The sequence below is a fragment of the Purpureocillium lilacinum genome (assembly GCF_023168085.1).
Source record: "Purpureocillium lilacinum CBS 284.36 DNA, scaffold_3, whole genome shotgun sequence".
Taxonomy (NCBI): Eukaryota; Fungi; Ascomycota; class Sordariomycetes; order Hypocreales; family Ophiocordycipitaceae; genus Purpureocillium; species Purpureocillium lilacinum.
Window position 1 is genome coordinate 4,465,965 of NW_027072113.1, and position 18,916 is coordinate 4,484,880.

General features: G+C 60.3%; 6 protein-coding genes across 6 annotated transcripts; 4 read left to right on the forward strand and 2 right to left on the reverse strand.

Moving 5' to 3' along the window:
• Nucleotides 1-1,814: 1,814 nt before the first annotated feature.
• On the forward strand, nucleotides 1,815-2,462 carry PLICBS_004933 (uncharacterized protein; the record flags this gene model as incomplete). Its single annotated transcript, XM_018325681.1, has 1 exon — nucleotides 1,815-2,462. One exon carries the CDS (start codon nucleotides 1,815-1,817, stop codon nucleotides 2,460-2,462), a length of 648 nt encoding a protein of 215 aa, XP_018175433.1.
• Nucleotides 2,463-2,767: 305 nt separating this feature from the next.
• PLICBS_004934 (vacuolar transporter chaperone) lies at nucleotides 2,768-3,231 on the reverse strand (the record flags this gene model as incomplete). Its single annotated transcript, XM_018325680.2, has 2 exons — nucleotides 2,768-3,126; nucleotides 3,198-3,231. 2 exons carry the CDS (start codon nucleotides 3,229-3,231, stop codon nucleotides 2,768-2,770), a joined length of 393 nt encoding a protein of 130 aa, XP_018175432.1.
• Nucleotides 3,232-3,907: 676 nt separating this feature from the next.
• On the forward strand, nucleotides 3,908-4,578 carry PLICBS_004935 (uncharacterized protein; the record flags this gene model as incomplete). Its single annotated transcript, XM_018325679.1, has 4 exons — nucleotides 3,908-3,919; nucleotides 3,975-4,013; nucleotides 4,099-4,173; nucleotides 4,234-4,578. 4 exons carry the CDS (start codon nucleotides 3,908-3,910, stop codon nucleotides 4,576-4,578), a joined length of 471 nt encoding a protein of 156 aa, XP_018175431.1.
• Nucleotides 4,579-7,052: 2,474 nt separating this feature from the next.
• On the forward strand, nucleotides 7,053-7,925 carry PLICBS_004936 (uncharacterized protein; the record flags this gene model as incomplete). The annotated part of the gene is made up of 1 exon (XM_018325678.1): nucleotides 7,053-7,925. The coding sequence occupies one exon, from the start codon at nucleotides 7,053-7,055 to the stop codon at nucleotides 7,923-7,925; it is 873 nt and encodes a 290-aa protein (XP_018175430.1).
• A 1,315-nt stretch (nucleotides 7,926-9,240) lies between these two features.
• Nucleotides 9,241-11,716, reverse strand: PLICBS_004937 (uncharacterized protein; the record flags this gene model as incomplete). Its single annotated transcript, XM_065600625.1, has 2 exons — nucleotides 9,241-9,658; nucleotides 9,882-11,716. 2 exons carry the CDS (start codon nucleotides 11,714-11,716, stop codon nucleotides 9,241-9,243), a joined length of 2,253 nt encoding a protein of 750 aa, XP_065456697.1.
• A 2,475-nt stretch (nucleotides 11,717-14,191) lies between these two features.
• Nucleotides 14,192-15,445, forward strand: PLICBS_004938 (uncharacterized protein; the record flags this gene model as incomplete). Its single annotated transcript, XM_018325676.2, has 1 exon — nucleotides 14,192-15,445. One exon carries the CDS (start codon nucleotides 14,192-14,194, stop codon nucleotides 15,443-15,445), a length of 1,254 nt encoding a protein of 417 aa, XP_018175428.2.
• Nucleotides 15,446-18,916: the final 3,471 nt, after the last annotated feature.

Sequence of the window (18,916 nt, forward strand, 5' to 3'; positions counted from 1 at the left end):
ACTTTGTATTACAACTTCGGTCGACACCGTCGTCGGGTGCAACAAGAACGGGCCGACAAACCATCGTGGTTGGGTGAGGTATAGGGTAGCCACTTTTGCCGCTTACACCACCTCCGAACTCTTTCCCATGTTGGAAGGGCTGCAAAGAATATGACCACGAGCCCAATGGTGATGGAAATAATGGCCTCGGGACGTAGTTCCATGTCGGGTTGTCGAAAGCTGTAGACGGATGGGAGAGGGGGGTTGCAGACGAGTACCGAGCGTAAGCCTTGGCAGTCCAGCTTGACGCCGACGACACTCAACCAGAGTTGGTGATGGCGAGCAACGGCATGACATTGTCGACCACATCATGTCTTTATGAGCCTATGCCAAGTTCAACGGCGAGCCCTGCCATGGATTGTCATGAAAATTCACAGCCAGTTTCCGCCGCGTGTTAAGCTTGCCAAAGAACACGTTCTGACTGGTATCGCAACCTCACTTTGGTGTACCCCGTACTCGTTGATGAAAGCAGCGCCCTAACCGATTCTGCGTCCGAACGCCTGACAGGGGCGGCGCCATTAACAGGAAATGGGAATAAAAGCAGTTTCCTGGGCTCGTTGCAGACCACAACGCCAGACAGGGGCGGCGGTATCAACAAAAGAAAATGGGAACAAAAGCAGTTTCCTGAGCTCGTTGCACACCACAACCAGACAAGGGCGGCGTTATCAACACAAAATGGGAATAACAGCAGATTCCTGAGCTCGGTGCACACCACAACGCCAGACAGGGGCCGGCGCCACCAACAGAAAGTGGGAATAAAAGCAGTTTTCCGAGCTCGATCTGCGTTACAATGCGGGTCAGGGGCGGCGTTATCAACACAAAGTGGTAATCAGAGCGGTTTCCCGCGCTCGCTCTGCATCATAACGCGGGTCAGGGGCGGCGTTATCAACAGGCCCATGTAAGAAGCAGCAGCATCCTGCTCCGTTCTGTGTGTCGACGCGCATAGGCGTGGCGTTATGGACAGTCAAATTCGTCCACAGAGCAGACATTGGCGACAAGATGTCGGCAGAAAGAGGGCATTCACACCATCAGGGGGCCGGGGTAGATCAGTTGCACGGCATCTGCGCCGCAGCTCAAAAGGGTCGGACTCACAGGGGATGTGATGCCGGCCCTTGCTGGTATAACCTGAGTCCTTGCCGTGGCTTGCCATGGGCCATGAGGGATGTGATGCTGGCCCTTGCTGTATAACTCGAGACCCTACCATGGCTTGCCATGGGTCATGCAGCCCTTGTCTCGGGAGCGTGCCTCCCTGTGTTGTCGATTCAGACTGGTCTTGATGGACTTCTGGCGCTGCGCATAGCTCTCAGGAAGTGCGGGTTCCCTTTCGCCATAGCAACCAGCTGCCAAACTCTAACTCGTGCTTCCGAAGAGTCAAATTGACCACCGGAACTCGAAAGGTAAAAGGCGGTGTCAAACAGCGGATGCCGGGAGCTGTATGTGCTGGAGCGAGAACAGGCTCCCCAGGCGCTCACAAGCCGGCAACCGCTCCATTCGGACCGACAATCTGTCACGGTACACGACAGAAACATGCATGCAATGGGGCCAGGGTTGTCGACAAGGGGCGCGCCATGGGCGAGTTGGGGAGTTCAGAAATGGCTGTCCGTTGTTATACGTACCCAAAGGGGCAAAGAGAGACGTCGGTGTGCGCGGAAGGGTGGATGTTGTCGGTGGACGGGAAGGGTGGGGCCCGCCAACGAATTGTTTGAACCACGCTCTTCCAAGGCACTTTCTTGACGTCCAACATCCCCCCCAAACACACCTCGCTCACCGCAACAATGTCAACCACCACAGGCGGAAGGAACTCAAAGAAGCGCAAAGAAGCAACAGACGCAACAGACGACGCGTCAAAGGCGCCCAAGAAGCGGCGCTCGCAGGAGCCCGAACCGACCAAGTCTCCCCTTATCGGGCCGCACGAATCCATCATCGCCGACCTGCAGCCCAAATACGATGTCCTCGTCGCATCCGTGATCTCCTCGACGCAGATCCGCAAGCGCGTCAGCCAGGCCACGGCGCATGTCGGCGCGCCGGCGGCGGCGGAGAAGAAGAAGCCGCGCGTCGTCCTGTTCCACGCGCGGCCTGCGGAGGTGTGCAAGCTGGTCACCATCGTCGAGCACTGCAAGCGGGTTCTCGCCGACGAGGGGAAGGCTTGGTTCCAGTACAACGAGCTGTTCGAATTGCCGCCCGACGCAAAGAAGGCGAAGAAAACGGCGGACGTGGTGGAGGAGACGGTTCTGCGGGGGGATGGCGCCGAGGAGGATTCGGACGACGGCGAATTCGAAACCATGAACAGTACTCGGTTCGAGAAAGCTACCATGCCGCCCCCGCCCCGAACCATCAGATCGTTGAGGGTATTCTTCGCGTCAGAGTCAATACCGGAGCTGAAGAGCAAGAGTAGCGTGACGGTGCAGTCGGCCGAGTCTTGACATTGAAGAGGTCGGCTCGTCACACTTGCCGATAGGACTTGTTCAGACAACAAAACATGCATGGGAGGCGTTCAAGGTTCACGTTGGTAGACAGGCCAAAGCTATGATACCCAAGACAAATTGCATTTCACGCTGATAGTACACCATTATCCTATTCTCATCTTCAAAATGTGACGACCGCCGAAACTCCTCCTCCTCGTACCGGTGCCGGATGCTTCTTCAGCAGCACTACAACCTGCCGGCTCCAATCACTTCGCAGAGTCCTTGTACAGCCATGTCCTTCAACAGGTGCGGAAGACGGACCTCTAGCCGTGCTTCTGCTTATTGGACTGGTCCGTGATGCGGAGGACAAAGTTGACGACGACGGCCAGCAACAGGATGATGGCCAGGAAGGTCGGGCCGAACCGGTCGTCGAAGCCGGCCTGGCCCCTCACTCGTATTGACTTTGCTCTCCAATGGTACGTCACCAGCGCATATATCATGGTCAGCATGGCGACGCCCGTGAAGAGGAAGGCCGAGATGAAGGCCACCCGGTCGCCAAAGTTGAGCATGCCAATGGCCAGCGCGCCGAGGATCACAGTGAAGTTGAGCCATGACAGGAAGGTTCGCTCGTTGGCGAAGAAGACCTTGGGCTCGACGCGGGTCGGCAGGGCGATGCGCTTGCCTGGAAGAGAGGGTCAGCCGGGTGTGCTCGTGTGGCACAGCGAGGGGGCCTCGCATAAGCGCATTGCGTACCTGGCGCAGTCTGGAGAAGCGGCTGGGAGGACATTGTAACGGCTCTATGGTCGCACAGTCGCTTGGGTAGTCGTTTCGGAGCGAGTTATAGGTCGGTTGAACAGCAGCGTCTCGTGTCGATTGGCCAGTAGCAGGTAGCTTCAACACCCGCAGCTGTATTCAATTGCGTACCCGCTGGTAGATCGTCGGTTCGCTGGCGAAAGTCCCTGCCGGGGCCAAATGTGAGACACGATTAGGACAGGAAGGATTAAGTATAGAATCGGCGTACAAAGGAGGGAAAAAATCGAAAGCCTCGAGGACTGTGAACAAAGGCGGTTCGATGGGAAGCCAGTGATGGTTTCCCCCCACTTTCTGATGCTGCTTTGGGAGAGCTCAGGTGCACGTGGGCAGGCTGGTTGGCTGCCGGTCACGTGCCGGTTGCCCCGCGAAGCAGTCTGGTGAGGAACTGGCCCAAAGGGGAAAACGATCAGGCACGGACGTTTCGTCGCGATAGACACATGCACAGCGCCGACGACGTTGCCCCAGGTAGGCCCGACGCCGGATGATTCCCTACGCGGCCCCGTGGAAAGTCTGACAAGTTACGCCTCGCGGCACGCAGATTGACAGCAAGAGACGAACCGCGGCCCTAACGGAAGACGATTGTTTACCGGAACCCCTCAATCGCTGCCTGTCCCCCGATCGAGCCCCTTTTCGAACAGAACTCGCCCAAGATGGCCACTCCTGTATGCTCAGCGACCGATGATGATGTCAAAGGATTGTGGACTGATATCGGAACAGCCCGTTCCCTTCAACCGGCTCAAGCAGATCGCCACCGACGTATGTATTGACCAGCGTGGCTTGTTTACCAGGGGCAGCCTGCCAGACGTTACTCCGCATGCTCGTATCTCACACTCCATCGCAGGTCTGCAACAGTGCCATTGGCAACGCCGAGTTCTACGACCACGCAAAGACCGAGCAATGGAACTCCAGCATCATTGTAAGACTCCCCTCTCGGCTGGCCTGCCGTCAATGACCGCGACTGACCATCCCCCACCAGAGCTCGATGCTCAAGGCAGTCATCTCCGAGTCGACTCCCCAGGGCGCGTCGGCACCCTCGTTCAAGTTTGCTTGCAACAGCACCATCGTCCAGCACCTCGTCCCGACGTCTTCCCTGAACAAGGCCCGCGGCGGCACCGACGTCAAGACGGAGGAGCCGCACATCTCAACGAGCACAGAGGCCACGGCCACGGACGGCAAGCCGCACGTCGGGCGACGCGGCATGCACAGCGCCACGGGTGCGTACTGGGACGAGAAGAAGGACGGCATGTGGACGTTCAAGTACGACGGCGGCGAGGGCAAGGGCATGGACGTGGTCATTATGCTCATCTGGGTTGCCATCTGATGCGGGCGGCGGCAGCAGCAGCAGCCGTGTCAGGGCTTCCTCGGATAGCATTCGATCGATACATACTGGCGGGCTTTCTACCACTGCAGGAGAGTACGGCGTTTCAGGAGCTGAGGCGCGGGCAAAACGTCCCTCCGATAGGCCTCGACGGTTGAATTTCTAGCAATTGTTGGGTGCGTGCGTGACATCTAATAGAGACCAACTCTGCAATGTGCTCGGCCTGGACGTGTTCGGTTTGTTCTCATCGGCCTTGACCGGTTCCTATGAACAAGTAGTTGTGAGCGACCGTGGTGGGCTACATGTCTACTCTCGTGGCACTGCCTCTGGCTCCGTGCTCCTGTCATAATGCGGCGGTAGAGAGTGGCCGTAATTTAGGCCTCAATATTTGCAACGCTCATTTGAGTACGCAGGCATTGCCCTTGACACGCTGCGGAAGCGGCACGACGGGTCCATTGCGTCTACCATCAGGCCACCCAGGGTCCTTCGTCGCCCGATCCACAGGCATTTCGCGGGGTCGCGGGAGAGAAGAACCGCCTTGCCCCTGACATGGACGATTGACGACTGCTATGTGCATTCAAGCTCCTGCGGCGGATGGCATGGCACTGCAAGAATCACGAGTTTTTTCTGCCAGCACGTGGATGAGACATGGCTGCACGTCAAGGGCGCTACCCATGCAACCACGCACATGTCTTTGGCGGCAAGTGCAAGGCAGGTCCCTGCCGCGCAGGCGGCGGAATGATTCTAGAAGGGCAGGAAGGGTCTCGATTTGAGGCTCAGCTGCGGTGTGACGGCACAATTGCAGACCTCGCACCGTCTTTGCCGTCGCCCATCGTGGCCTCGTTCTTGATGCAGTCGGCCACGCCGGTCACTTGCTTTGCAAGACGGCCCGCTGTACACAGTCGTTCCATCTGCACTCATCATACCGAGATCACCGCGCAGCACTGCAAAGGCGCCAGCGATAAAGCACCGCGCCGCAGCATTCCACTCGCTGCAAAGTCAATGCATTACCAAGAGATCTTCCGGGAGGACCTGCCCGTCCTGTGCCGTCCCAGACGATCACACACACAGCCAAGGGTCCGCGTCTGTCAGCGAGGCCCGCAATGATGCCGTCGTGCAGACGCACGATCCCCGGGCTGGTGGAGACCGTGGGGAGCTGGAGCGGCCGCTTGACGCCGTCGAAACCGCCTCTGACGATTGGCATCCGCAAAGAGGACCGCGGGACCCATTCCCGCCGTCATTCGATGCCGCCGCCGAGAGTTCGAGGCAGCGGCCGCCGTCACCTGCTGGATCCTGGACGCTGGTGGGCTGACGGCGCGCCGTGCGGATGGCCCCGTCCAGCGACCCTTCGGGGTAGCTCGGAATTCGACGCCACCGGTCGGAAACCCGATGGAAGCACCCAGCCCGCACTGTCGCTGCCGCCGACTCTTTCCCATTCGCCCTGTCCCTGTCGATCGAGCGCCGTGGCTGCGCGCTGCGCCGAATGCCTGGAATCAAAAGCAATTCTGCCGATTCGCAACGACGACGAAGTGACGCTTCTTGCGATGCTGCATTTCGCCAGTTAACGTTCGGCGCCGGGGAACCGTATCGTGACGCCCCGAAACGTTGGCAGTGAGACTCCACGGGTCTGACGCAGGTGGAAGGGAAAACGCCAGGGAATGCCCACCGAGTCAGGCCCACCATTGTCGAGGTCACCCAATTCGCATTCACTTGCCAGGCTAACCGACTCCACAATAGACCCGTTGGACCAACGATCAATGGATCGGGTTTCCCCTCCTGGGAGTCGGGTGACTGGGGGCGTCTTTGCCACTTTGTGGGAGGGCGGTTGAGTTGCGTCGAGTCGAGTCGAGGTGTCGGACGCCTGTCGCCTGCTGCGCCTGCGTGCGCCGTCGGTCGCCCGGCTGGACCCTGAAAAAAATCTCACGGCGGATGGGCGGCTCGCCATGACGCCACCGGCTCCGACGTTGGCGGTTTGGCGTGCCTCGGGCGACTAGCAGCCACGGCCCCAAGTCCGTCGGCCGCGCCAACGGATGGGATGGGATGGGATGGGCTGGGATGGGACGGAGGGCCGCTTGGGCTTGGTCAGGTCAGGGGAAAATTTCCCACGATGGCCCGCCCGTCCCCATAGCACCGCTGGGTCCGACCGAGACCGCCGTTCGCTGACCCCGACCTTTCCCCATGTTCTTTATAACCCATCGTGGCCCCGGCTGTGGCGCGCCCTCGCGTGCTGTTGGATCAATCTCCGTACTCTTCACCGCGCCATTGTCTAGCGGAAACCTCTATTCAACAGTCAGCCTCGTGCCGATACACCACAGTACGCCATACTGCGCCGGCACTCATCTGTCAGCCACTGTTCCGAATCGTCGGCAGTACCTACGAGCGGGACGACAGACCCCCTTTCCCGTTGGTCGAACTTGAGGCGTCTCCAGCCGGAGAAAAATCAGGCGACAACCTATATACATCAGGCGACCGCCAACATGGTCCAACTACTGGCAGACCTCACACACTCGCAGAGTGGAACTCCTATACAGGAGAAGGAGGAACCCACTATGTCGAGGGAGGAGCACGCCCAGAGAATGCGGGAGCTGAACATGAAGCGGAGCATGATGAGGGCTCCAAGGCGGGGATGGAGCATGACGGATTATCAGGGCGACCACGCCCCTACCCATTCGTTTCATGCCACCGCGGCACACGTCGATCGCCAGGTATCGATACCAGAGAACGCAGTTCTCCCTTCTCCTGCAATGCCTCCGGCAAGCTCGACAATGGACGAGAGTGTCCAGATCCCTCGCCGACCAAAGATGCCCCCGCCGCGTCGGTCGTACTCGGTGACAGATAAGGAACCGGAGCCTGTCGCGCCGGGCCAGCCGCGACCGTCAGGGCGCATGACTATCCTGGATCTCCCTTCCGAACTCCACTACTCTTTGTTCGACTTTCTCGACCCGATCGATGGCGTCTGCTTGGGGCTCGCCCACTCGAGGCTGTATGCCATTCACAAGCGAAAGTACGGCAAGGTCCCGCTGTGCAGCAGGTACTCGGGGCCCAACGATAGAGAATGGGCCTGGCGAGGCGCTGGCCCGCTCATCCGCCCGATGGAGCAGAAGCGCGACAAGGCTCCCGGCGGTCTGGACCAGCTTCGTGTCAAGGGTCAGGTGTATTGCCGAAAGTGCGGCGTCTCTCGATGCGAGCTGCACCGGCATCTGAAGGACTGGATGGGCGACGGGTACGAGTACTGCGGCATCAAGCAGATCTTCGGCAAGCCGGCGGGCGAAGACGCGAAGCCGTACTGCTTCATGAGCTCACCGAAGAACCCTCATCGGTGCGGGCGCCATGGGAGGAGAATTGTGTGAGGGCGCTCGGACGACGCCCGGCGTTGGTGTGCCTCAGCTTCGAGCGTTGGTGGATGGGGACTGTATGATATCCGGCGGAGGACAGGGCATCTGGGCGGCGTTTGGGGCATTTCGAGGGTTCATCGAGCTCGAAGTTCTGGGAAGCGATTCATCCCGTTTGATCTGAGCGGTTGATTTTGAAGGCGAGGCACAGATTCATGAGGCATGACGGGTTGTATATGAAGAACGAAGCGGCGACACGATGGCCTTAGATGTATAACTTTCACGAGAATGAAACAAATATCAGATGATATATATCATTTTAGATTGCAAACGAGGCGGCTTCCAAACGGCTCGAGAGAAATGGCCAGGATCAGAGCGTCCATCACAGTGACCCGCTCCAGCTGCCGAGCCCAAGCGGTCGTTCCACCACATTGCGCGGGCTGCCACCTTTTAACATGGTCCACGAATCTCCATCAACAAGGGGTCCAAGGGTCCTTCCATGTATGGGATTTACACATGCCGCACCACCGGGGGAAGCGAACTGCCGCCCCAAAGGCCCAGCTGGCAGCAGATCAACACGTTTTCGACCTCGGCCCGTCCCGCCGGCGGCGGCGGCTCGCTCGGGCGCTTGTGCCAGGCAGGGGCGGCGGTGTTTTTCGGGAGAAATCGCGACGGGGGGGCTTTTGCTTTGCTCTGCTTCATGTGAACTGCCGCCGCCGCCGCCGCTGCCGCCGCCGTTCCCCCTGTCCGTCCGGTCCGTCGTCACGCCATGTCATGTCCAGCCTGGGCTTTCAGGGAATAAGTCCGGCTCGGATCGACAAAGAGTAAGGGACATCATCTACCTTTGTACTTCGCAGGTAGTAATTAGAAACGCGCCGCAGCAGGCACCGTGTAACGGAACGGCGCAGGGCAGTGCGCCGGCTCTAGTCGTATGCGGTTCACTTGAAAAGTCCGTACTACGCGGATGGGCTCGCCTGACGGCTGCACATGATGAGCCCTGACGCGGTGTTACGAGCGCATGCCCCGGACCCAACACGACAAGGAGCGCTGCCCACGTCCGCGGTTGGGCTCTGCTGCTGATACCCAATCCATGTAGCGTGATGTAATACGGAGTCGTGAGCGAAGAGACGGCGGCCGCAAAGGGCGCCGCTGTATGCTTTCTCTCTATGGAGCGGATGTATCCCGGGTCCTCTTTTGCACCGAGGTGCTCCCTGCCCATCTTCTGTCTGTCTGTCTGTCTGTCTCTTGTCTATGCTTAAAACCCATAGCCTTCCAAAACATGGTATTACCCCCAAACTCCGTGCCGTACATGCTGTGCCGTCCTTGGATCCTTTCAAGAGACCGTAAATGCCCTGCTTGCGCCATCAAAGGGAGTAATGCGCCCGGTGATGGACTTGTAATCTCCGTAGTATCGCAGCCTGTATTCACCAGACGGAGCCCATGGCTCGATTCTCCAGGCTATCGTCACCTCGCTGGTGCCGCGGATGTTGCTGGTCCGCCTCCAGTGAAATGTCAAATCCCAGTCTGAGTCGTCGCGGACGCGCTCCCAGGCACCGTGCGGCGACGGGCGGTACTCCACGGCGGCATACGTTTGCTCCAGCCGCAGGTTGTTGCGCGGGTTGGCTCCGACGAACACGGCTTGCGCTGTCTCAGAGCGCGTAAAGCGTAGCTTGCTGAAATTGACGTCTGTGACGACATCGCCAAACGAGAGGCCCCGTGGCGTCCTATCGTAGAGAACACCCGGGATAAAGCTGAAAGATCGATTGCTATTGTCAGGAGGCAGCACCATAGACGCTGCCAACTTCCGCGCGGGAGTGTTGTGGCTTCGCAAATGTTGCAACGACGAGACAGTCCGGTCAATATATGCTGCCAGTGTGTGCGGCCCATACAGTGTAGAAGATCCCTCATAACGTTGAACGCTGTGTCTGTCAGTTTCGGTGCATCCAGCATGCAATTTGAGAGCGATCGACTTACCCATACTCCTCCTCCGTCGTAATGTAATGGGTGTAGCTGTTGCTCGGCCCCCCAAGAACGACAAGAGGCTCTCTGTCGGCGAGGTCGTCGGCCAAGGTGCGGGAGCCATGTTTGGCCACGGCTTCTTTCCACCGCCTGCCAGCCATCGTGGTCGCTTCGCCAGGACTCACAATGATGAAAAGCTGGCCGACTCGGAACGTCTGAACGTCGACAACGTTTGGGGTCCACTCGTACGGTCGCATCACCTCGCCCACGTCCAGCAAGATGTGCTTCGGCGCCTGACACTCGATCTGATCCTGACCAGGCGCCTTCAGGAGCCAAGTGACGATCCTCCAGAAGAACGAGGACTTTGCCTTGGTGGACACGTGCTGGACGATATCGTAGGCGCCGGGTTCATCCCACGTTCCAGCCCCGAAAGAATAGCCCAGAGCGGCAGCACATGTCCGAACCGTTGAGCCGTTGGGAAGAGCAAAGTGGAAGTTGGACATGTCATGGAACTCGTGGAAAGCCTTGACACCCTCGCCCTGAATGTTGATGGGTTCTTCGGTGTTCAGAGACTCGTAGAGCCGCAAAGCTCCTTCGTATTGCCGTTTGCCGATCTCGAGGCAAGAGGATGCACCGTGGTCATCCTGTTCGGATCCCGGGCCCTTGGCGCGGCAGGAATTGCATCTTCCGTTGCCGCAGGTGCTGTCCTCAAAGCTGCACTGCTGCCCCGAGCCGTCCTCGCACCACGCCCCGAGAACGTTGGGGCTGACATCTCCCATGTTAGCCTGCGAAAAGCCGGCGACAAAGTCGTCAGTTTCCATCTCGCCACCGCGGACAGCCTTTTCGAACATGTCTGCCGCGACGCCCTTGTTGTCGCCCGTGATCAGGGTGTTGTTGGCCTGCATGGAAGTTCCATGCGTGGGAAACCAGGTGAGCACGCCAATGTTCTTGCCGTCCGAGGTTCGCTGAAACTTGAGCGCCGTCATGTCCATCTCGACCGAGCCATCGTCATGAGCGCTGATGTTGTATCGGGCACGCTCCTCGGCGGGGTTGGCGAGGTATGCGTACAGGCTCCGGTTGATGCCGGCGTTGGGGATCTTGGTCTTGCCGAAGCTCAAGGACCCGGGCTCGAGGCTTTCGTGGGCGCGCCGGATCGAGAGAATACAGCCCTCGACGATGGCGCGGTAGCTCTGCTGGTCAAATCCCTTGCTGGTGATTTGGGGGAGCAGGTAGTTGAGCCAGGCGCCGGGCCCAGAGTGGGAGTGAGTCGCGCTCACGGCCACGTTGTCGTGGCCATACATAGAGTACCGGGGACCTAGAGCCTGAAGACCCCTTATTATGCCGTATCGCACGGCCGTATCGCCGGACTGGACATCGAGAACGAGGTAGACGAAGCGGTCGGATGGGTTGTGGAGATCGCCGACGATGAAGGCTCGCGAATATAGTCTTTGTCGCAGACCGCTGCCGATCTGGGCAAAGTCTGCGTACCCCATCATATTCAACTCGACGACGGGCCCGGTGATGTCGGCCTTGCCGACGCCGAGCAGATACTGGTCCTCAGGCCAGTCGCCAGCAGGCAGGGCGTCGCTCGCCCACACGTTTGTCTGGGCATCGCCGGATATGTTGTGCCAGACGCTGTGCAGTGATGCGTCGGAGGAGAGCAAGGGAGCACCCGTCCAGGCGGGAGCTCGGAAGTAGGCGAGGACAAATGCGCACAAAAGGACGACGACGACCGCCAGATGACGTCGCAGATGGGTTCTCGAGCGTCGCCGGGGATCTTCGCGTGTCCCTCGTGGCACAGAAGGCTGTGACCAATTACTGGCCTTGGGTTCGTCCCGGCTCGGCGCCATGACGGCCCTAGCTCGAGGCAACGACCGGGGAGGACGCGGGGATGGTGTTGTTGGGGCCGGGAGTCGACAGAGGGCGTCGAGATTGAGGCATGTCGTGGCGCTGGTCAGGACGCGCGGAGAGAGGGGAGTGGCGGCTTAAGGCACAGACGGCATGTCTGGGAGATGGTGGAGAGGCTCGAGGCAGGCAGGTGACAGGATTGACGGATGGATGGCCCACGTCGAGGCTGGTTCGCTGTAGCTTCCCTAGGCCCCGTCCGGGTGTGGCGAGGCGTCGTCGGCCCGTTGTCGTTTGTTGGCATGGCCAAACGGGCAGCTGGTGCAGGGCATGCTCCAACGTGTACTTCGTACGTGCAGCAGCCCAGAAACAATGCAAACGTCCGCGCAGCCGGTCCCCATCGCCGCCCGCATGAATCGGGGGAGCCATTTGTGTCATCGTCGGTGGTGGCGCATTCCGGCGGGCGCGCTTGGGGCCTTGGGGCTGGTTCCGGCAGCGGCAGCGACAGCAGGCTGGAACGGTAACAGCAACAGCAGCAGGGAATTGGAAGCCTGGAAGCAGGCCAGCTAGCTAGCGATGGGGGGCTCACCGGACTGCACGACAACCTGCCAGCCCAGCCAGGCGCATTAGTGTTCGATGCAGCATGACAGGCTGCAGCGCCTGCACTTTGTTCTGGAAGCTCGACCACAGTTGGGGTGCCCATCGGGCCGCCGTTCCCACTCGGCCGCGGCGGCTGCCGTGCCATTTGGGTGCTGATGATCTGTGATCTGCCCCGGCGGCGCAGCACCCGCGCGTCTGTGGCGTGGCGTTCCTTGCATCCGCTCCGTCGATGAGATGGCATGGCCTGGCATGGCACGGCCGACCGACCGGGGTAGCTCGATGTGAGACACTCCCACGGACCGCCGTGTTGCACCACCATTGGCAGACCCGGCGACACGGCCATGGAAGATGTGAAACATTCACCCGCATGCGAGCAATTCCCGCGGCCGAGTCTGGCGCATGCGTCCGCGTCCATGTCCACGCGTCGACTGGCGATGGGCGCATTGACAGATGCTTTCGCTTATCAACTGTGCAGGTGGTGCGATGCACAACCAGGGCGGAACGTGAACGCAAGCTCTTCCTGCGAATGAGGCAAGTGAGGCTATCCCCATAGGCGTCCAAGCGCTGCTCTGAGCTGATGAGCGCATTTTGGGCCGAGCTGGATCATTCTTTCCTTTTTCAGCATTATTACAACCGGCATCGCTTATCAGACGGAAGGCACTTCTGGAAGGACGATAAGCAGCCGTCGAGCAAGCCCAATCCAAGGTACCCCGCCAACCGCCCGCATTACAAGGAGCAATATCGTACAGCCAGGTCTTGTGCATGACGAAGCTGCCGACTTGGCAGGAGTACTCTCGAGCGCCTGCCCATGGATGGACAAGGACACAGACGGGCTCCAATCCGAGGCAGGCGCGTTGGACGCGCAGCAAGCAATTGGGCAAATGGCGTGACCAGCGCTGCGGGGCCTCGAGATCCATGGACGGGCCAGCGAGGGCGCCGAAACTCAAACCGTCTCCCCGCCCGCCGTCCTGTTGCTTGCAAATCCATATCTGACGCCATCATCGACCTCGCCCAGTCAACGTATCATAGACCCGCGTCCCAGTCACTCGCTGCGCCGTTAACCCCGTTTCCCGCTAGCCGCGCTCGGCGGGCTTATCACCCGCGCCGCATTTTCTCACCGTCACCGTTGTGATGGCACCGGGGTATTTAATACAGCATCAAGGAAAGGGCATTGCATCGCCCTCAACGCCGCCATCTTCCTGAGCCCTTCGTTGTCTTGCGGGGGCGCATCCATTGCACGCAGCGCAACTACCGCGAGAAGGCGATCCAGGCCCGTGCCCATCCGCAGCCACCTACCCCCATCCCTCCAGCCCACCGCCCGCCACGGCATCTCATCGGGTCCTATCCCACCCCGCCGGCCGGAACTATCGCCCGATTCGGGCTCCGAGCTCCCATGTTTCCATAGCACGCAACCCTCATTTTTTCCCGCTGAGATAATTACCACATACCCCCTGGCGGCCGGCCCCTTTCGCTCTGTCAACAGCGTCGAACCTGTCAGTGACCAGGCGGGAACCGAAGCTCCAGCAGCAGTCCTATTTCACCGACGCGGAAATCGCTGAGGCGCAGCTCCCCGGCAGATTTTTTTGGGCCCCGGAGACCCCTGGCGGCGGGCTCGGAATACGACGGTTCAGGACCTCAGATCGCGGAATTTCTGGAGATGCTGCCCGCACCCTGACGGCTCGACGGCGGCGCGTTGACGCACCAGCAGCTATCATCGGCTTCAGGCGTCTCTCCTCCCGCTTGGAGCAGTGCGATTGATTGTGCGGCACTTCCAAGGTGAAATTTCCGAATCTCTATCGCTGGACATCTGGCACTACAAATTCCCCGAGGCCGTACCGGAGACACCACCAAGGGGGACCCTAGGCCAGCAGCTTGTGGCCATGTCTTACCGGCAGCCTTATGAGCACCGTCCAATCCAGACAAGCGCCGTGATCGTGCTCGGTGCTCACAAAAGCCCGGCCAATCCACCTCCGTCACCCCCGACTCCGAGCGTCTCCCCGGACGATGGGCCTCTCTGCGAGCCACCCGACCCCTTCACGCTAGGCGAGCAGCAAGGGTCCCGGCAAGCTGAAGCAAAGGCGAGGCGGCTATCGCGTGCCCTACACGTCCTATCGACAGAGGCTGCGGCGCTGGAGAATTTGTCTCAACTATATGAGACAGACGGTGTTGCTCAGGACGGCTTCAACAGAGCCGTCGAGGCAATCACGCGCCAGAGCGCTGCCAATGGCAAGCTAGTCGTCATCGGTGTCGGCAAGTCAGGGCACATCGGAAAGAAGTTCGTGGCGACGCTGCAGAGCCTCGCCATTCGCTCCGTCTTCTTGCATCCGACCGAGGCTCTCCACGGCGACCTTGGAATTGTCGGCCCCCAGGACACACTGCTCTTTATCACCTATTCCGGAAAGACTCAGGAACTCTTGCTTCTCCTGCCCCATCTTGATGAGTCCTTACCGACCATTGTGCTCACCTCGCACACGCGACCAGAGACGTGCGAGTTTATGAGGCACCGCCCCAACGCCATTCTGCTGCCGGCCCCGATTCCAGAGGCCGAAAAAGTCACCTTTGGCGTATCGGCGCCGTCAACTTCGACGACAGTGGCTCTGGCCCTGGCCGACTCCCTGGCCATAACCGTCGCAAATGAGCTACACCAAAATGTACCGGCCGAGTTTGCGAGAAACCATCCCGGCGGTGCCATCGGCGCCGCCACGAGGGTGCCGCAGATACTCAAGCACCTGGCCGTGTCTTGGGAAGAAATTTCTGGGTCGGCGGACTTGACCTTGGACAGTCTGGGAGTCGACCTCTTGCGGGCAGGATTCGACTCCAAGACGGGCTGGGTGAGGGTTCAAAACGGCGTCGCCACGCCTAGCGGGATCCGGCAACTGTCCAGCGCGGAGCTCGGGCAACCGCTACGGGACCTGCCAGGAGTCGTGTTGGAAAGGCGCGGCATGATCGCCATGTCCTCGGACACGCCCATCCGGCAGGCGGGTGAGATGCTGCGCGCGATGCAACCGCAGGACGCAGACGCGGCAGATGAAGAGGGGAGTTGCGGATCACGCTCCATCATCGCAGTCACGGAAAGCGGCAGCATCGTCGGCGTTTTGGAGGCGCAATGCATTTTGGATTACCAAGCAGCATGAATGGCGGCCATGGAACAAAACTGCACATATCTTTTCTGGAGCCCATCGTTCGGAGAACCATCCGAGGAAGGATTTGGATCAGGGCGAGGGGGAACAAGCTGCCACCTTTTCTGGAGCCCAGCGTTCGGAGAACCGTTCGAGCAGAGACTTTGGCTCGGGTCGAAATTTTGTTGAGTTTGGGATTACAAGGGACAAGGCATATAGCGGGACGACCCGCAGGACGATGGCATCACTACCATCTAGACCAGGTATATGGCGTTTTAGGAGCATGATCGCCGAGTCTAAAGCTGCAACGGAGCTCAAATGTACGGGGCTCTCGTACGTAAGATGGCGGCAGTTGCCGTCGGCCGAGCAAATACTGAAGCATTTGAACGCAATCGCTCGACGCGGCTCGTGAGTGCCGAACGCCCTTGCCGGCCGATATAACCTTACTACGTTGTGTATTCGTTCCGTCGCCGAGCGGTTAAAGACGGGTGCGGGTCGCTGGTTCGCCGGCGAATGGCGTGTAATGGAACTTACGAAGCGGACAACCTGAACTGACGTGCTAGACCAGCCGGCTACCGGGGGCCACCCACGGCCCCCAAACGCGCCAGGCAAACAGGAGCGACCGCCGTCGTGGGCCACCGCCGCGGCGGGCAGGGCTGGGCAGGGCTTGGTTTGGACCGGCGGGCCTTGGCGCGGGCCCCGGATGGCGTCTTTTCCCTTGACCAGGGAGCAAAATCGCGGCAATCGCTGAAGAAAACGACGGACGGACGGCCCATGGGATCGGCGCTCGGAGGGTGGAGCGGACTGGGCGTCTTTTTGTGCGGGCGGGTTAGTGGTCGTTGGTCCGTTGGATCGCCCGGACGGCGGCAGGGCGGGCCCGTGACTCGGGTTGCGGCGATGAGTTTCTTCGGGGCGGCGCCACAAGTCACAATTCTCGGGGGGCGTGTCCACTGCGTGGTTTTGCACAGTGATGTGTCTGGAAATTGGGACGACGAAGGGTGCGCCAGGTGTTCGACCCTCCGGCGGCAGAGATGATACAACACGGGCACGACTCGTTTGTTCCCGATCGGCAAGCGGATTGTCGGATCGGGGTCGGTTCAACGACGGCCAGCCCGAGCGCAAACAGGACAGAGAGAACGGAGGGAAGACGAGACGGCGGCAAGGCCTGCGGCAGCAAGTTGTACTCCAACTCATTTTTGGGCGCCACGGCTAGTTCCGTCCATATGCATGGAAGTTGCACGAGGAGGCGTCGGCCTAGGACGTCTTGGGCGCCGCCCTTTTGCGATGCACAACTGCAGCATCGTTGCAGACCGATGCGGCGCGCCGTCGGCAGGCGAACCGTTGCCGAACCCTTGCGCTAATGGAACGGGCAACGAGGCTGCGCGCGCGGGGAGCTGAAAGAGGCCAACGGGACCAGGGCGGTGCTTGGCTTCGATGGCGCCGCCGTTGCGGAAGAAAATAAGGGTTTGCTTGCTTGCATTTGCTCGGTCAACAGATGCGGCCTGGTGTTCCAAACTCTGGTTCTGGTTCTGGGTCGGTGTCTGCGTCTGCGTCGGTGTCTCCAAAGTCTCCTCCCCACTTCTTGCCCGGAAGGGCAGGCATGTCATTGCCAGCGCGCGACTGGCCATGTGACCACCTGCCACATCCGTCAGGGGTGCGGCCTTCAACAGAGAGAATGGGAGAGCAGGGCTGTCGCCGCCCCAATAGCGCTGTCGATGGTCGTCTGCCCTCCTGCCTCGGCTGGAAGAGCCTCTGCGGCGTCCAACGCCGGGTCTGCACTTCTTCTCCGATTGCGGCTTGGCTTCACCACGCACGGCCTGCTCTTTAACTTGGTAGTTGGATGGTACTGTACAGTAGATCAGCCATCGTCACGGCGCCTAGTCTGACGGAGCACGACAACTTCCGCTTCTTACTTGGGGCTCCCGGACGGGTCCCTACTCGTTGGGCGGCGCCGTCATGTTTCCTCAGTGCGCTGTCGCCGGCCCGACTGCAACGCGGGACTGGCGTGCAGTAGACGGCCACATCAAGGACGGCAGGAGACTCCACCGGCACGGACGGACAATGACCGGAGCCTGCCAACCTGTCGCGGTGCCGCTATTCAGACATTGTCCGTGACTGAGCGGTTGGCAAGGGTCGACGACCACGACGGCGAACCAGCGACGAGACTTGCAAAGACCGGGTCAATCACATCAGCTCTCGAGCAAGGGCCCGCCGTCCTCGCACGCCTTGTGGAGAAGACGTGCCTGCTCCGGGCCAGGGGGCGACGCCGCAGCCGTATCGTAAATCCTGCCCGTGGCTTCGTGTCGTTGCAAGTGGAACGCACCTATCGGACGCAGTCGAGTTGCACCAGTCACGCCTCGCAGGGGGCACGGCACCTTTCTGTTGCAGGTTCAGGTTTTCCCAGCCGGGGGACGTGGTTCGTCTCGGCGTTTGCTGTTGGGACGTGCAGGGACTCCGAGACGTGTCACGCGAGCAGGATTTGACATGATCGATCATGTCCGTCAGAGCCTCTTTTCCGGGGTCAGCCGCTGACGGAGGCGACACGGGCGGATCGTGAGCTCGTCGACCAGCAATTGGCCAATCGTCGCGGCCAGAGGACTCACAGTTTCCAAACTGGCTTTCTCAGTCCAATTTAGCCGTCGTCTGCCGGCAAACACGCCGACTGCTAAATGCAGACGCTGATGCTGATGCTGGCAGATGCCGTGGCTGCCGTGCGCTCGGCCGGCGCCAGGCGTGCAGTAGCACCGAGATGCACAAGGTTTGCCTTGGTTGCCGCAGCCACTCATCGTCGTCGAGGGCGGGCCTAGGCCCTGCGAGATAACCATGGTCTCGATCAGCGGCGAACCCTTGCTGGGGCGAGACGCCGCGATCGCACTTTGCAAAGGGCCCGCGGACATGACAATGACATGACTTTTGCGCTTCGCATGCGAGTGCTTGCGCACCTGCCGTACCGTACCATGCCACACCGCATGGTACAGCGCTCCGTACCGCTCCGTAGCGTACCGTACCGTCTCGTGTTGCGACGACGGCGGCGGCGGCTGCTGCTGCTGCTGCTGCTGCTGCGATGCGCTGCGGCATACCCGGGCAGACAAAAGACGGGCGCAGGCCGCATCCGACGTCCGCCACTGCAATTGGTCTGCGAGTACGTGCGTCCCCGGCCGGGGCTTGCCAATCTATCCCGGAGCTGCCACTGATGCTACGTCGCAGAGGCGGCAGCAAGGCTGGTGTGACAGAAACTTCCCACTCCTCCACGTCCCCCGGCCTTTGTGCGACACGACGCCGGCGACATCGTGACATGACCAACGGCCTTGCATTATGATTTTGCTTTGGGTCGCTGCGGGGCCCGCCTTCGCTGACCATGCTGACCACGTCGGCCTGCACGGGCCATGGCCGGACTCGCGGTTGAGCATGAACGGCGTCTCGATGCCGATGAACTGGCCCGGTCCGTCGTACGAGAGCCTGCGTGCATCAAGTCGCATCGCGATG